This window comes from Aegilops tauschii, chromosome 6 (assembly GCF_002575655.3).
Source record: "Aegilops tauschii subsp. strangulata cultivar AL8/78 chromosome 6, Aet v6.0, whole genome shotgun sequence".
Taxonomy (NCBI): Eukaryota; Viridiplantae; Streptophyta; class Magnoliopsida; order Poales; family Poaceae; genus Aegilops; species Aegilops tauschii.
The window spans coordinates 133,324,675-133,341,647 of record NC_053040.3 but is presented as its reverse complement, the minus strand read 5'-3'; the positions used below and the strand labels follow the sequence as shown (position 1 = coordinate 133,341,647).

General features: G+C 46.6%; 1 protein-coding gene and 1 non-coding gene across 3 annotated transcripts; one reads left to right on the top strand and one right to left on the bottom strand.

Moving 5' to 3' along the window:
- Positions 1-4,159: 4,159 nt before the first annotated feature.
- TRNAE-CUC (transfer RNA glutamic acid (anticodon CUC)) lies at positions 4,160-4,232 on the bottom strand. The gene has a single exon. It is a non-coding gene; the product is annotated as a tRNA-Glu (tRNA).
- A 5,710-nt stretch (positions 4,233-9,942) lies between these two features.
- On the top strand, positions 9,943-15,223 carry LOC109787611 (serine/threonine-protein kinase BLUS1). 2 transcript variants are annotated; one of them, XM_073501182.1, is made up of 16 exons: positions 9,943-10,432; positions 10,529-10,786; positions 10,876-11,003; positions 11,131-11,172; positions 11,268-11,349; positions 11,428-11,496; positions 11,574-11,744; positions 11,837-11,902; positions 12,684-12,752; positions 12,835-12,960; positions 13,087-13,148; positions 13,790-13,887; positions 14,054-14,136; positions 14,583-14,641; positions 14,765-14,808; positions 14,927-15,223. In XM_073501182.1, exons 1-16 carry the CDS (start codon positions 10,217-10,219, stop codon positions 14,980-14,982), a joined length of 1,629 nt encoding a protein of 542 aa, XP_073357283.1. In that variant the 5' UTR covers positions 9,943-10,216; the 3' UTR covers positions 14,983-15,223. The 2 variants fall into 2 exon arrangements, with proteins under 2 accessions (XP_073357283.1, XP_073357284.1); XM_073501183.1 differs by having other exon boundaries at positions 14,885-15,223.
- The last annotated feature ends 1,750 nt before the right edge of the window (positions 15,224-16,973 follow it).

The window sequence follows — 16,973 nt, the reverse complement described above, 5'->3', positions numbered from 1 at the left end:
GGCGTAGTGTATCACTGGAATTCGATCAGTCTGTTGGAAAGGGATCACTCTCTGATTCTGCTTCAAGTCCTGTGTGTGCCTGTTTCGAAGAATGCTATTCGCTCTAGTGTCCTGTGCCTATTTCGAAGAATGCTATTCGCTCTAGTGGAAAAAGTCGCGATTTATGGCCATGATCCTGACCCGAACCCTCAAATGATGACGAACGGCTGACTTCACGTAGAACCCGTTATGCCAATCTGGATTCCACATCTGCTACAAGAAAATCGTCTTGAAAGATTGCAAATCAAGCATTCGTCCTTAGCTCAAGGATTGGATTACCGCAGTTCCTGAAAGATATCGTGCCAACAGAAAGATCTCGTTCCCGTAGATTCCGTTCGTTCCAGCAATCGTGCCGGAACTCACTGATCCATTCAAAGGATTTCTTTACCACTGCTCCCGATGGCCAAAGGACCGATATCTTCTTCTCACGCCTAGCAAAGATCGAGTTCTGTTCTCACTTCACTTAATGAGCCTACTTCTCTGTTTTTATACCCGTTTAGATAGATGGGCTCTAAGGGAGAAGTGGCGCACTTTCTTGAGCTATCTAAGCATCCAGGGAAGTGATTCCACAAGCTAGAGAGATTCTCCTCTTTTCTTTTTCAGAGTTGAGCTCAGGCTAAGGCCAAGCATGGATCAATGTTTGTCAAATCATTCTATTTCTCGTTAACTAAGTATCAGATCGACCAAATTGAACAAATGATAGCTCAAGATCATGTTGTTCATTGGGAATTGAAGAGGGGAGAACGAGCAGACATCGAACGATTAATTTCTATTTCTCGTTATCGTGGAATTCGTCATCAAGATGGATCGCCCTTACGCGGTCAACGAACTCATACTAATGCAAGGACTGCTCGCAAGCAAATTCGGAAATGAAAGAAAGCTACCGAAAGAACAAGCAACGGATTTCGCGCTCATCCCTTGCTAAAGCGCATACGTTTTCTTGCTCCTTGGTACTTGTCTGATCAATCACACTGTTCATTAGTTCACTTGATTTTTCGTTCGATGTCTTGAACCGCTTACTAATCACGTATACGTATAGTAGGCCCCCTTCGCCACTCCACGTCTGGCCCGTCTTGGTCTCGCTCACTTCGCCCGCCTATCGTATCGGCTCGGCTTCGTCCGTCAAGCGACAGCTTCTGCCTCTGACGGCTTCACTATCGCTCATGACTGGTAGTAGTTGTCTCTACGTAGTAGTCGGCCTTTGTTAAGCTTCGCCAGAAGCGACTAGTCGCTTCCCGAATGCCTCTTTCTTGTACTAATTAATGTGCATGGTCTAGTCTTTCCAATGCCTCCTTCCTTGCCGCCAACGCACGCTAGATGGAGAGTAAGCAAGCTACCTTGCTTGCATTGCATTCGTTAAATGGTAGCTTCCGCGCCCTTCCTGCCTGCTTCAATTGATGTGAATGATCGTGTCTTCGACATCAATTTCAGTCTGATTAGATATGTCATTGAAACAAATCTGTTTTGTCTCTGTTTTCTTTTCGGATGATGAGGATGAGCCTACCGGGCGTTAGCCATGGGAATATACAAAACTAGCTTTTAGCAGATTTTTTGCAAAACCCGTTTTAATACCATTTTTATGAATAACAGGTTTATGGAAAATTGTGTTTGTGTTGGGAACGTGATAAATTGGGCCTTTGTAATTCTTTGTTTGGAAACCTGTCGTATATCACGCATGACGTCTTCCCAAGCATGTCTGACTCCTCTGCCCGCCTTCCCTCCGGCCACCATGATTGAGAGCGCTGCCCCGGCGAGAGGTTCCCATGGTGGTCGGGATTGCATCTCGCCTGACCTCGAGCCTCGACGAGTCGGCGTGCGGCTGCAGGTGGGCGCTTTCCCTGGTGGCCGCGAGGTCGTCGTCCCCGGCACTATCTCGGCGCTGGCTGCTGCTCGCCTTCTCACCGGCCACCACGACTCCGTGTGCGGCCGCTGGCAGGGCTCTTCCCCTGATTGCAGAGGTCGCCGCTCCCGAATAGACTCTACCCCTCGCTGCTCCTCACCTCGCTTCAGGCCTCCGCAACTCTGCAAGCGGCCGTCGGCGGGCGCCTCCTCTGGTTGCCGAGATCTTCGCCACATCACGTACTCTGCCCCGGGCTATTGCTCACCTTCCTTCCGGCCTTCACGACTTCGCGCGGGCGCCGGCGGGAGCTTCTCCTGGTCACCGAGGTCGTCGCCCGTTCATAGACTTTGCCTCGGGCTACTTCTCGCCTCTCCTTCGGCTTCAACGACTCCGGGCAAGGCCTTCGGCGGGCGCTCCTCCTGGTCCCCGAGGTCGTCGCACAACTAGAATAATGGAGGATGAACTCCATGGCGGCGCGATGGCTCCTCTTTGGATGAGTATTGAGAATATGCAAATCGCGTTTTTAGAAAAACGAGCAGTGGACGTTTTTCCATAAACCTGGAATTCTGGGTTTACGGGAAACAAGTATCCTATATCCACGAATTTGTTATGGTAGCCAAACAGGATTTTGTTCTGTTAAACCGTTTTCCTAGTTTATAGAGAATGGATTTTGTATATTCCACCTATCCAAACAACCTTGTAGGCAAGTTCTTTTCGGTGGAGCGGCCGAACTCGACAGTCCTACTGTTACTACAAGTGGCTCCTGTACAAGAGACTGATCGTGTTTTCTTTTTTCTTCTGCTTTGTCATGGTACGAGCACGATAGCAGCAACAACAAAGAGGTTACACTACACATTATTGGATAATTGCATTATTTATCACCGAAGAACTTTGCGGAACCAAACCTATAAGGTTATTTTCATCTTGACTGAAGTCAAACTTCTAGGGGAAAATACATTACGTGCGGTTAAGCTGACCACCGTCGGTGGCGTGTTGGGGAGCAAGCGTACATGCACCGACGTACGTATGCTGTTAGAATTAATGGGCTAGGCCCATAGCAATTTCTGAAATTTCAAAGGCCATGTGTAAAATGAAAGTGGTGGTGCTAAGTTTAGTCCCATACTGAAAGTTGAAGAAGAGTTGTACCTCTTTATATAGTGGGTTCTCTCCACCACTCTAAGTGGTGTGAGAAGAGAAAGGGAAAACCACACGCGCTCGCTCGCCCCGCCTCACTCTAAGTGGTGTGTCTACCGGCTGCGGCCATAGACACACCGAAAACACCTAGGGTTTTGCCTCATCTCACAACTTGCGTCGCCGGCGTGCATCGGCGCGTGGAAGAGCAGGTCTCCGGAACCGTTCGTCTTTGCGATCCTGCACCGGGAGAGGACGAATTAGATTTTTAGGAAGCGATGTGCGCGACTGCTCAAACTCGTCATCACGGGTCGTCTTCCGTCCAAGTCGGGCGGTGCTAATCATCGTCGTATTCATCGCCGTCAGCAACAGATCGTCGCCAACATCGTCATCAGCACCGTCGCACCCATAATAGCTAACGATCAGTACGCCCAACATCCTCTGTTCATGTTCATGTCTGTCTCTACAGCTATTGTTACGTGTTTGCTACTGTTATGCATGTCTTGTTGTTCTTCTAGTTTGCTAGATTATTGTATGCTAGTATCTTTTTTAGTCATGAATTATTTACTGGAATTAATCATGAACTTGCCTAATATTCCAGCATATGCACCATCGTCGGCCCGCGCGCGCATGTCATGGTGCCGTCGCCGATGTCGATCGATCGCCATGAATGGTCGTGTCGGCTCGGTGCAGTCGCGTAGGACGTGCTGCCGTGAACAGCCTTGCCGTGTTCCCATGCTGCTCCGCCTTCGGCATGTACTGTACGTGCGTATGTATAAAACGCGGTATGGGACACCAGTGGCTAAGCAAGGACACTGCGGGCTGACACATTAGCTTTGCAAAAATGTCTTACGTCGTGGAACGGAGGGAGCATCATGTATCTGTCGAGTCCGCACACGAGTGGCTACTTGCGGATCTGCTGTGTCCGTGGCAACCACACATGCAGGCACATGGACGGGGAAAGTTTGGCTGCGGCGGGCGCCGCTCCGTGCGTGACGCGCGACGCCAGCGGAGGCGTGTGACTCGGTCTGGTTCGCTTGTGCCCGTGACACCCTTTTCGGTGTGGGAAGTCCGCTTTATGCTTGCCTAAAATGAACCAGGGGTTCGGTCCAAGTTACGATCGGCAAAAAGGTAAGGTAAAATAAAAACTTCCGTCGCCGGGACTTGAACCCGGGTCTCTCGGGTGAGAGCCGAGTATCCTAACCACCTAGACTACGACGGATTTGTGGTTATGACGTGTGAAGTTTTCTTAAAACATGTATGCAGAAGCTAGTTTAGCACAGGGTTGATGCTATTCTCTGTGTGCATTAATCCATCGCCTCAGCGTGATGCATGCAGTTTCCATATGTACCTGATTTATTCGCATTTCTGTACGCAAAATCAAGTTAATGAAACTCGGTCTGCTTTCCTCGCCGAACGTGATGTGCTCGATCAAAAGGCACTTTCCTAACTTGTTGATGCTCCGCTTTCGCTTTAGGAGATCGTTAGATGCGCAACATAAATGTCGCGACAGTACGTACAAGCCTTGCACTAGATTAGTTTCCGTTGGCGAGTAGTGATCACAGTTGCACATGCATTGCATCCATGCAAATGGCTCGGCGAGGAGCATACGTGAGAGGGTATTCTCTCTGCTCACGGTTTGCCACGGACGAAAATAACAGGTGACCGACGACCGTCTCGTGGTCGCCCATCCGTGACGCCGGTTCCTTTACGTTGAGATGGACCGATCGATCAGAGCTCACATTCGCTCCATCCACCGTCCACTTTTTTCAAGACCACAGTCGTACCATCTGGCAATGTGCTCACGGACACGGTCGAGGAGATCGATCGATGGAGAGAAACGCACCATACAATACCATAGACGTGGCTGATTTTGCGAACCAACATGTTGGATAGTTAGGAGGACAGTTGTATTCCCAGTCCATTAGGGTTTAAGTCATGGTGCTCGTATTTATTCTGAATTTATTTTAGAATTTACGGCGAAACATGTTCAGTTTGACTTCGTAAAATCTCAATATGATATGATATGTTTTTTTATAACCACACATTATATTAAATATACATAGACCCCGCAAAATATATATTAAATATACATAGTACAATCAGTACAAACACGCGTGAAGACTGCTAGGCAAATCGGATGAAGACATATGTCCCGAAAATTATGCAGCAAGAATCCCAAGAAAATAAAATTTACAAAAGGTTTCCAAGAGATCTCTGCACACATCGAAACCAACAGTTGTCTCCACACTCCAGTGTCACCAAAGCGCTCACTACAAGAGAAACATAGCCTCCAACATCTCAAGATCCAGGGCAGCATCATCGCCAAAATGGCTTTCAAAACCGATGAATAGACCCGCTGCATGCAGCAAGGCACTTGTCGCTATGGCATGTTGGTCGGGGAACATCCCCATGCTGGCCTAGACCCGGATCCGTCGATTCCCACCGATGAAGTTGGGGGAGAACGTTGGAACCGCCGCCGTCGGACCACAAAACCCGTTTCTGGATCATCATCTTGTCCTGACCGATGGCGCTGCGAGAGACGGAAGGCACGAACAACACAAAGAACAATAGCTCTCATCATCTGAAATAGCCGGCAAGAAGACGAGGCTACCGGCATCTCGACGTTGTCATGGAGAGGAAGAAGCCGAAGCAGATTTATTCGACGCGGCGCCGTTGTCCTCACTCCAACGCCACCAAAGAAAACATAAACCCTATCTACAGAACACCATGAAAGAGGAACCCGCTCCATCCGCCGCCGGAGCAGCAGACGGAGGGGCGTATGCCGTGGCTTCACCGGCGTTCTGCAAGGAAACCGCCGTCGCCCAGATCACCTTTTTTTCTCTCGAGCAGTTGGGACGAAGCGCTACTGCGGCTCACTCGTAGATGATATGATATGTTGGCTCAATCTTTTAAAGGTGCTCATGGGGATAAAATGTGCGTGTGTGCGTTCATAGAGATGAGCGTATGCGCATATATATGAGCCCTTATGTTATGTGTTTAAAAAAACGGAAATACTAACGCCCACACGTGTGGGTGTTTGCATCTCGCCCACACGCGTGGATCCACGTCCGTTTGTGTTTGCACGAATCTTGGCATGTTTGTGGTGCCACGTAGGACTGGGCTGGTGCGTGGGCATTCATCCGGTCGCCCACACGTCTGTTTTCACCACACACACAGACCGGTGTGTGGGCGTTTAGCAATTCGCCCACACGTCAGTTTTCACTCACGCACAGGGGCTGGTGTGTGGGCATTTATCAGTTCGCCCACAGACGCGTCTCCTCTCCCACACCCAAAGCTGCCAGTTCCCATGTGTTTTGCAGGGTACATGGCAACCACCCTAGTGTGCTTGTAAGCAGATGGCAACTCTCTCTTTTACCCGAACATGTCAGTTGCCATGTGTTTTGGAGGGTACATGGCAACTGCCCTAGTGTGCTTGCAAGCACATGATAACTCTCTTTTTACCCGAACATGTTATTTTGCCATATCTCTTTGTAGCGCTACACGGCAACTGCCTAGTGTTAGTAGGTGGCAACTCCTAAAGTTTTCAAATCATAGCAACTGTAGTAAACCAGACCATACATGTCAACTGCCTAGTGTTAGTAGGTGGCAACCCCTAAAGTTTTCAAATCATGGCAACTATAGTAAACCAGACCATACATGGCAACAACTGCAGTTGTCCAAAAATGGCATCTGGCACTTGACCTGAGATGGCAACTGCAGTTGAGCAACCATGGCAACTGTAGTTGTCCGACATGGCAACTGTAGTTCAGCGACATGGCAACTGCAGTTAAACGAACATGGAAGAGGGTCCGGACCATGGGAACTACGGGGCGCGTGGTGACTGTCAGGCGGGGCGTGCGGGACCATGAGGTAGGAGGCATGACGTACGGGCGTGTGGGCGTTATCTATTTTGCCCACACGCAGGCGTGTGAGAGGGACCGCGAGAAAAAAAAGACGTGTGTGCATTACTTGTTTTGCCCACACGTAGGCGTGTGAGCTAATCTTCTAAGAGCATCTCCAACAGACGCGCTAAACAAGCGCAGCGCCGCAAATTTAGCCAGTTTAGCACGCGCGCAACCCGGCGGGTGGCTCCAGCGGGCGCGCAATAACCGCGCGCGCGGTATAAGGAGTTGGGCGCGCGGTCGGATCCGCTATCTCGCGCGGTGTATTTGGGGCGCCCGCTTCCGCGCGCGGCACACTCAAGCGCTCGCGCTGCACTCTCTCTTCTCCGCCTCCTACGCCCCGCGCGCGCCGGCGCCGGTGAACTGCACCCCATGGACGCACGCGCCGGCACCCCGCTCACCCCATCCTATAGCCGCGACCCCTCCACCGCCGCCGCCGCAAACCCTAGCCCAGGTGGCGTTGGCCTCGCCTCTGCCGGAGCTCCTCCGACCATCGGCCTCGCGCGCGGCCTCTTCATGCCGCCGCGGATGACCTCGGCGGCGGGTGGCGTCGCGCCGGCGCCGGCCCGAGCCGCCGCCCCCTCCTCAAAGCTCCCCAATGTGGCGCGGCCAAAGAAGGGCAAGACATCGGCGAAGAAAAACAAGGCGACGGACGGCTCCGGCACCTCGAAGGCGAGGAGGAAGAAGCTTGCAGGGCATGCGACGGGCGCGGCGGCTACCGAAGCGCCGGCGAGCTCACTCGTTGAGCCGGCGGCCGACGCGCACAACATGTTCGACGAAATGCCCCCAAGGTAAAAAAAATTCCAACTTTTCATTTTTTTGTTATTTTTTCAATGCATTCACATATAGATAGCTTATTTGCATTGTTCAAAAAACTTTGTAGTCTCAATGATGATGCATACATGTCAACGATGGGTGTTGGTTCCAACAATTCGCATTGGTCTCAAACCAATGACATGCATTTCGAAAACCATGAGTTCGAGGTGGACGAGGAGGGTGAGGGCATTGTCGACGCACCGAAAGGAAGAGCGGGCAATTACACCAACGTCGATGACATCTTATTATGCAATACTTGGTTGCAAGTGTCGAGGGATCCATCCGTTGGAGGTGATCAAAGTAGAGATGCTTATTGGGGGCGGATGAAAGAACACTTTGATGTTCACAACTTGAGTGGAATTGACCGCTCTGAGAGATCACTTCGGTCCCGATGGTCGACAATCAACTCGGATTGTCAAAGGTGGGCGGCCTATAAAAAGGCGGTTGACAAGTTGAACCCAAGTGGCACAAATGAGGATGATAGAGTAAGTGGCATTTCATACATGTTCATCATACATGTTCATCATACTTGTTGTTGGTGCTAACTTGCTTTGTTTTCATGTAGTACAACATTGCGCAAAACTTGTTCAAAGAAGAGGAGAGGACAACCAAGAAGGGGAAGATCAAGAAAGGAAGGGTCTTTACCTTGCCCCATTGCTATAACGTGTTGAAGGATGATGAGAAATGGAAGAAGCGTGAAGATTTGGATGATTTGCATTTGAGCAACAAACGCAAGCGAACAATTAAGTTGGATGATGATGAGGAGGAGGATGATGCATCAAGTGATGACGGCAAGAGAAGCCCCACACCCAACTCAGTTTCATACTCGAAGCCAAAGCGACCGGATGGGTGCAAGAAAGACGCAAAAGAAAAGAAGAGGAAAGGAGATGATGAGCTCAAAAATGCTATGGAAGCTATTGTGAAGGCAAGAAAAGAAGCCAACGAGGCGAGGAAAATGGCAAGGAACCAAGATGTCGCGGCCGAGGAGAGGAGGTTGGCGGCCGAGGAGAGAAGGGTGGCGGCCGAGGAGAGGAAGGTGGCTTTGGAGGAGAGGAAGGTGAGCAATGAGGAGCGAACTAGATTGTTGGAATGGGAGAAGCACTTGTTCTTCTTGGACACATCTAACCTCAATGCGGCGCAAAAGGAGTATGTCAATCTTGCCCGTGAAGAAGTCTTGATCCAAAAAAGAGCCATGGTTCGTGCAATGGGTGGCGGTGGCCTCGGCGCAATGGGTGGCGGTGGCCTCGGCGCCATGGGTGGCATGGGTGGCTTCGGAGCTACAGTGGGCGGTGCAATGGGAGGCATTGCTGGCTTTGGAGCACCCCCCGACGCTATGGCCATCATGGGAGGCATGGGTTTTGCTTCTCTCATGGGAGGCATGGGTGCACCTCCGGCCGCCATGGGCGGAATGTCTTTCGATGTGCCTCCTCGCACACATTCCCATGAAGATGCCGTTGAAAATCTTGCCAACACCGTCGGAGCTTCACGTGATGCGGTGCGCGATGAGGAGAGGGAGGAAGATTCATCTTTGGAGGCGGAAGAATCGTCTTCCGAAGACGAAGACGAGGACGAGGAATGATGTGTCTTTCATTTGTGTATTGAACTTGATTTGTATTTTGAACTTGGTTGGATGAACTTGTGGGCATGATTTTAAACTTGTGGGAATGAACTTTTCTTCATCAACTTGTTTGTGTGAAATTTTATATGTCATGTTCATTGCATTTTGAATGTTTCAACTTTATTTTGTATTCAAAATGTCATATATGCAATGCCCCGATGAGTCACGCGCGCTGCTGGAGCGGCGCGCGCTGCATTTTAGCGCGGCTGCTGGAGCCAGCGCTGCGCGCCGCGCCAAACCAGACGGTGGGCGCGCGGCAAAGCAGTTTTTTGCGCGCGGTGCGTTCAGCGCCTGTTGAAGATGCTCTAAGACACCACACAAAACGTGTGGGCAGACCCTTTAACGCCCACACGTGTGAGCGTTATCAGTGTCCTAAGAAAAAAGATAAGACGTGCCTAATTACAACTTCCACCCGTAAGTCCTCGATCACAACGACGGAGCAGCTATCTTGGTTGGACTCCGATCCACCAGACGAAACGACTCGGACTCTTTTTTCGCGGAGGAGGCAAAACAGAAACGGAATCGACCGGAAGCCCTTGCATGAGATCCGGATCCGTTATAAATATCTCTCGCCTCGCGACGCCGGCGCCTCCGCCCGTGTTCTTCTTCCCCCCACCGGCCCGCCAGCCAACCATAGCGCCCCCCACCCCCTCCCACCTTTCCCCCCCTCACGAGAAAGCGCATCCCGGCCGCGCGCGCCTCCTTATAACATCTCGTTCATCGACCGCCATGGCCCGTCGACCGAGCCCGTCAGATCCACGCAACCGAGAGGCCGAATTAGTCGACTAGGCTGCTGTTCTAGGGTTCACATCGCTTGATCAATACCCGCCCCCCCCCCCCCCCCCCCACACACACACACATTGATCAATGGGGTCCAAGGAGAAGGGGAAGCGCGGGGAAGGAGGGGCGTCGCCGAGGGCGAGGAAGGGGGAGTTCCCCATCCGGGCGGAGGATTACGAGCTGATGGAGCCAATTGGCGACGGCGCCACGGCCGTCGTGCGCCGCGCCCGGTGCCTCCCGCTCGGGGGCGAGGTCGTCGCCGTCAAGATTATGAACCTCTCCCTCCGCTCCGAAGCTGACGTCGTACGTGCCTGCCTCCTCCACTCAATATATCAATCAATTCCCGTGCGCACAAATGTGTAAGAAAAAAAAAAGCACTAATCGGCGTCTCTCATGCAGAATAACGCCTCCGAAGAGGTCAAGACCATGATCCTGACGGATCACCCCAACCTCCTCAGCGCCTATTGCTCCTTCACCCAAGACGAGAACCTGTGGATCGTCATGCCCTACATGGCCGGGGGCTCCTGCTTCCACCTCATGAAATCCTCCTTCCCCAAAGGGTTCGAGGAGGAGAGGTTCATAGCCTTCGTGCTCCGCGAGACGCTGAGGGGCCTCGAGTACCTGCACGGCAAAGGCCACATACACCGGGATGTCAAGGTAATTGAGCTCTCTCCCGGTACTGAATTTGAAGATTACGTCACTTCGTATATCTCTAAATCGCTTTCGTGTTTCGGGCGTGAACACAGGCTGGAAACATATTGCTTGATCAGCACAAAGGAGTCAAGCTTGCGGATTTCGGAATTAGCGCCAGCGTCTACGACTCGATGATCAACAGGAACGGCAAAAGGCACACGCTTGTCGGCACACCTTGCTGGTAGTGTCTTAAAAGTTGTTGTTTTTAGGACTGTCCAATTAATATTTTTGCCAATGGGTTGATGATTCCGCAGCTCATGAACAGTGTACTGACATTCTACTGATTCAGTGCTCTGTTTCTTCTTAAGGATGGCACCTGAAGTGATGGAGCAAAAGGAATACGACTTCAAGTAAATTTTTATTTGTCTGGCTTTTTACCACAGGTTAGTTGACTATGTTTTTTTATACCGATTGCTTAACCGGACATACAAACAATTATTCGCAGAGCAGACATTTGGTCTTTCGGAATAACTGCACTAGAACTAGCTAATGGCCACGCTCCTTTCTCTAGCCAACCTCCAGCAAAGGTATTAGTTTACCTTGATATATTTTACATCATCATACTGTCTGTGAGAAGTTACTGAGGTCTCTGAAATGACGTGTAGGTCTTTCTGATGACGTTACAACATGCTCCTCCATCTCTTCATAACACAAAGGACAAGAAGTTTTCAAATGTAATCTTGATATGATCTCTTAGAATCTTAGATACACACATGTGCCTATGCTTACTCGTTCCTATCTTTTTATGTAGTCATTTAAGCGAATGATTGGTGCATGTTTGATAAAAGATCCATCCAAGAGGCCAACTGCGCAAATGTTACTGCAACTTCCGTTCTTCAAAAAAGTGAAGTCTGAGGACAATCACGTAAGATGCATGCTAAATAAAGTGCCATCTTTGGTTGCTAGGGTGCAAACTATAAAGGTATGAGACGACATTCATTTGCCTTCTCTATTTATCATTTTTATGTGCGCGCATATATGTGGTGTAATTTTGTGTCAATTATTTTTGAGCAGGAGAATGAAGCAAAGTTGCAAGCAGAGAAGAAACCACACGATAAAATCAAAGAGAAGACATCACATGTTAGTATTTCTTTTGACTTTTTTCCATAGCTAAGAGCATCTCCATTACCGTGCTGTAAATCGGACACACTAAACGTCCGTGGACCCGAATACGGGAGCTCGCCCTCCAAATCCATACCTTAAATGTCCGCTTCTATTAATTTTTTTTAAAATAGTAGCAATGTCTTCCGCCAAATAACAATGGCCTTCAGCCAAATAGTCATGATTATACAATGGCCTTCCGTCAAATAAGAACCACTAGCAATAGCCTCCCGCCAAATAACTTTGGCCTTCCATCAAAGTTGGTCTCCTTCTGCCAAATAGTAGCGGTCTTCCGCCATCCTGCACGGATGGAGAGAGAGGGGACGTGATGTCTTTTGATTGTCCAGGCGGACGTCGCACAAACCTCCCCCAGGTTTCTTCTAGTTTAGTGAAATTCGGCCATGCGGACGCGTCCACTGACTTTATGCGGCACTATGTTGGACGACAAAAATGGTCCGAACACTGCGGTTTGAATGTTTGCGGGTGATTTGAGGTACGACGTTGGAGATGCCCTAAGATTCGTAAGATAACCACATTTCGTAGTGCTCTTCACTAGGCACTCGAAGAAATTATATACTATTTTACTTTGGGAATTTAGTTTACACTTGAACCTAAAAGAATTTATGTATTTAATTAAACTATTGGTTTAAATTAGTTACATTTCCTTAATCTCTTGGTCTATCTTCGAGCTATGATACTGCGCTTTAAATGTACCATCCAATAATTATTTGAGTTATTTCAATTCTCAAATATGCAACAGGACGAATATTGGAGAGGTATTAGTCAGTGGCACTTTGATATCGAGGACTTGAAAGCACAGGCTAAGTTGGTATGATTTTACTTGTGCAATAACATTTTGTAAAAATATTTGCATAAATAATTTCACAAAATATTGTTTGTTACATTTCTAGTACTCGGAAGAGAATGATAGTGACGAAGAGGAGTACCTGCGTTTCCTATTTGAACTTGATACCGTGGATGAAATTGTTCCGCTTCAAGATGTGCGTCCACAAAATCATGCTAGTGATGATAAGAAGGTAATTATGGTGTTGTGACTCCCTCCAATCCAGAATAAGTGTTGTGGTCTTAGTTCAAATTAGCATATAGGTAAATGGTTGTGTTATAATATATACTTGAACTAACATGGCATGTTGTACTTTCAGATTGTAGGTACTGAAATAGTAGAAACACCAAGCTCAACAACTCCAATACTGATACCTCAAAGGTTGGGATGTTTAATATACTTTCTTGATAGAATGATAGTCACTTCGTTGAGAAACAAGGACAAATTCACAACCATAAACAAGTATTTTTTTATTGCGAAATGTGAAACTATACCGTTATCACTTGTATAATGCACATATAATTGAACAAGTTGTTGGCAAAATGTGCCTTTTTATGTATGGTGGCAATATTTTTCTACGGGAGTTAAACATGTCACTTCTTTGATTATTATGTTTACATCAAAATTGCATTGTTCTACTTCTTACTTGGCATAAATGTTAGTATTTAATCCTTTTTACCAGACAATGCTATTAAGGAAGTATATTGTATTGCATATATATATTAGGTTTCGATAGATTTGCACCGCGAGAGCTAGCTCAACATCTTCTAACACTCATGTACTAATCTAATTTTACTACTACATGATTGTGTCTAATATTTTATTCTTATCTATGTTGCATCTGATCTACAAATGACTCTTCAAGGAAATCTAGCATACAGTTAAACATTAATATGGTCTGTTTCATGAAGTCGAGCATCTGAATGCTACCTTTTTGGGTGCATACATTGCTTCATTGTTAACACAACTAAATCTTAATATCACACATATGTTTGTTTTCTGACATAAGGTTTTTCTGCCAGTGGGAAACAACTTGAGAATGGACCCCCTAATGGCCTTGCGCGCCATGAGTCATTTGAACGACATACGAAAGTACCTACCAAGCAACTTTCCAGAGCAGGCATGTTCTTCTCCAAAGTAAAATGTCTATAGCTAGGATGCACGAAGAATATTTTTAAGTTAACAACTCAATAATTATTATTCATTGTTACTTGTGTTATACTTGATTTATGTATTTTAATTTTGTCCAATTGGCATATACAATGATAAGTGATTATTTTATGCAGTTTCCAATGTTACGTGTATGGATGAACATATAGAAAAAATGGCCATTCAAAAGGGTCGTTTTAAAGTAACAACGGAAGAAACGGTATGATTTTTATGATATATGTCCTCTACATAATTAGATGGGTTTAAGTTATATAAATTACATAATATATAACCTTATATTGGCACTATCATTTCTTATTTGGTTACTTTACAATATTCTGTGTTTTCACAAAACAAAATCTATGCAATCACTTAATTACCTTTACCTCACAATATGATATGAAGATTTGGATGTTGTTATTAATCATCATTAGAATAAATAAATTTACTTAGAACAAATCTAACACCTTTAATTTTTTAGAATCACAATCCTGTGCACCGCCTTGATAATCTTGCCTATATTTTGGGACCGAAACATATTTGTACATCTTTATGGCATTACTTGCACAACGGTCATCTACATGTCCTACATATGCCATATTAACATCAGAAATACTTATAATTAATTTATGTAGTTACTCATAAACATTTTTTATGAGGTAATAGGAAGCATCTACACACAGGGAGAAGGAACTACTCGAACGTATTGCATGTTTAGAGAGGATGTAAGTTCTTCGTGTGAAGAAAACTTTGTTCATTACTTTTACATATTATTCTCGTTTATAAGGAAATAGACCTTATTCTTTGAGGATCTTTCCTAATCTTGTTATATTATTTGCCTTATGTAGGCTCCAGGTTACCCAAGATGAGGTTGTGAGGCTTAAAGAAAAGGGTAATTACATTGACCTTCCATATTATCAATTTTCATAGTCCTAATATTTGAAATTTAACTGATAGTTGTTTAACAGATGCAAAAGGGTAATTACATTGCTCTCCATGTTTTCTGGCAGAGGCAAAAGGAGCAGTGCCATGCGTCCAACAAAATAGCAAAGTACATGGGCTATAGTTGCTTAAGGTGGTTCTTTTCATAGCTAGGGAAGAGTTGCAAATTTGTGTAGATCTATTGTCATAAGAATCTAGCATACGGTGCCACTTACTTAAAGTAGTTCTCAGTAGATTTGTAGTGCATTAGCTTCATTTATTTTGGAAATAGATTGTGCTTCTAGAAGAGATCCAATGTGATAGTTTACAAATCAATGGTGTGATGTATTTATTACAAACTTGAAGCATGAGGATTTTCCTAGTAATTTAGTACTCCAACGCACTAATAGATTCTTTACCTTCGATTTTTTTAAAGAAATGGTGGATCCCGATTTCCTTTAGTAGAAACCAAAACAAAACTGTACCATCTCACACATCATACCCGACATCACAAAACCTGTGAGAAAGGAACTATAACGATGTAATATAGCAAAGAGGCCATACTAGGAACCGCAAGTTATCTAGATCAAAACGGTGAGCTGAACATAGGACACACAATAAAAGGAAAGAAGACGCAAACTAGTCGTCCAACGTCTCTCGTTCCTCAGTTTTGGAATCTATGGGGTTCACTTCTGAGATGGGAGCAAAAGACGTGTCTGTTGCTGCGTGGAAAATTTGAGGAGTGATATTTGATATGCTGCTAAATACTCCTTCAAACTCGGTGGAAAAAATAAGAAGAAAATGATACAACATATAATGATTATTGCCCTGTGATAAGATAACGCGTGTGAGAAAACCTTAAAAGGAAAAACCCATACGTTAGTTGCTTTTTGCTTTGTATACTTCCTTCTAAAAAGTCTTGGGTACACCATATGATCCTGTGAAGACATTGTTTTCATTAAAAAAATCTTGATGCAAAACCACATAGTAAACTTAGAGGAAAAAAATGTGCAATATGATGCAAGGACATGTTAATAACAGAGTGACTCCCTGATCCTTGCAAACCTCGAAGTCCTCGCGTACAAATTCCATTAACATACTATATAAATCTTTGAAGTTGGCAAAGACTTTGAGAATATATCGACGAGTTTATTACTGACTTAACTTGCGAGATGTTTATTCCATATTTATGGGGACAAAACAATTTTGGAGCACTACAATGATATTGCTGATTATGCAAGACATTTGCATTTGAGCAACACAAGCAACAATATATTTGTATATAATGGTTGGTGATTCATCGAAAACAATACTACACGACTTTGATATGTGCTTTATCATTTTTCAAAGCCGCATGTATTCACATGACGCCTCATGTTTCATAATGATTGGTGAACGTAAACAACTAGGTTACGTTTTTGTGGACTTCCATGAGACGGATGTCACACCGAGTAGGTGTTGGAGCACGTGGTATGCTACTCTACCGTCAAATAATTTTTTTCTACTGCGTAACCAAGATCATGCTGCTGGGGATAGATCACGGGATCGGGTTACCACTAGACGCGTAGTCACTGCTGTGGAAGTAGAGTCGGTGATGCCTGTAGCCAATGAGCCGAGTCGTCTCCTCCTCGTGTAGCCGATCTCTTGCGAATGATCCTCGTGGATCCTCCTAATGGCTCCTTGCGGTTCCCTTGAACGGTTCATCCTAGCACTATAGATGCAATGCCTCCAAGGTATCCACACGTACAGGGAGCAGCGTCGGGCGGCGGACTGCTAGGTCCGGTCGCGTGGCACGGGAGCATGGGGAGTGGCGGCGGTGGCTGTGTGGGGAGGAAAAAGATCAATCGTTGGAGGTGCACCCACTCCCCTTTATATAGATCTCCGAGGTGGGATCAACACTTGAGGCCCACTAGGATTCTACACCCATTCTCCATTCGGATCCAATCCAAATGGCCTACAACCCTTGAGTGTGCGACCCTATAGGTTCACATACACATGGACACGACCTAAGTCGATAGTTGGTAGCGGCTCCTAGCAGAACGTGCCAACGCCCATGTGTGAGTAAATTCATTTGACGAACCTCGACAATGTGTCATATGCAACATTCCTTTTGCCTCACGATATATGTTGTCAAGC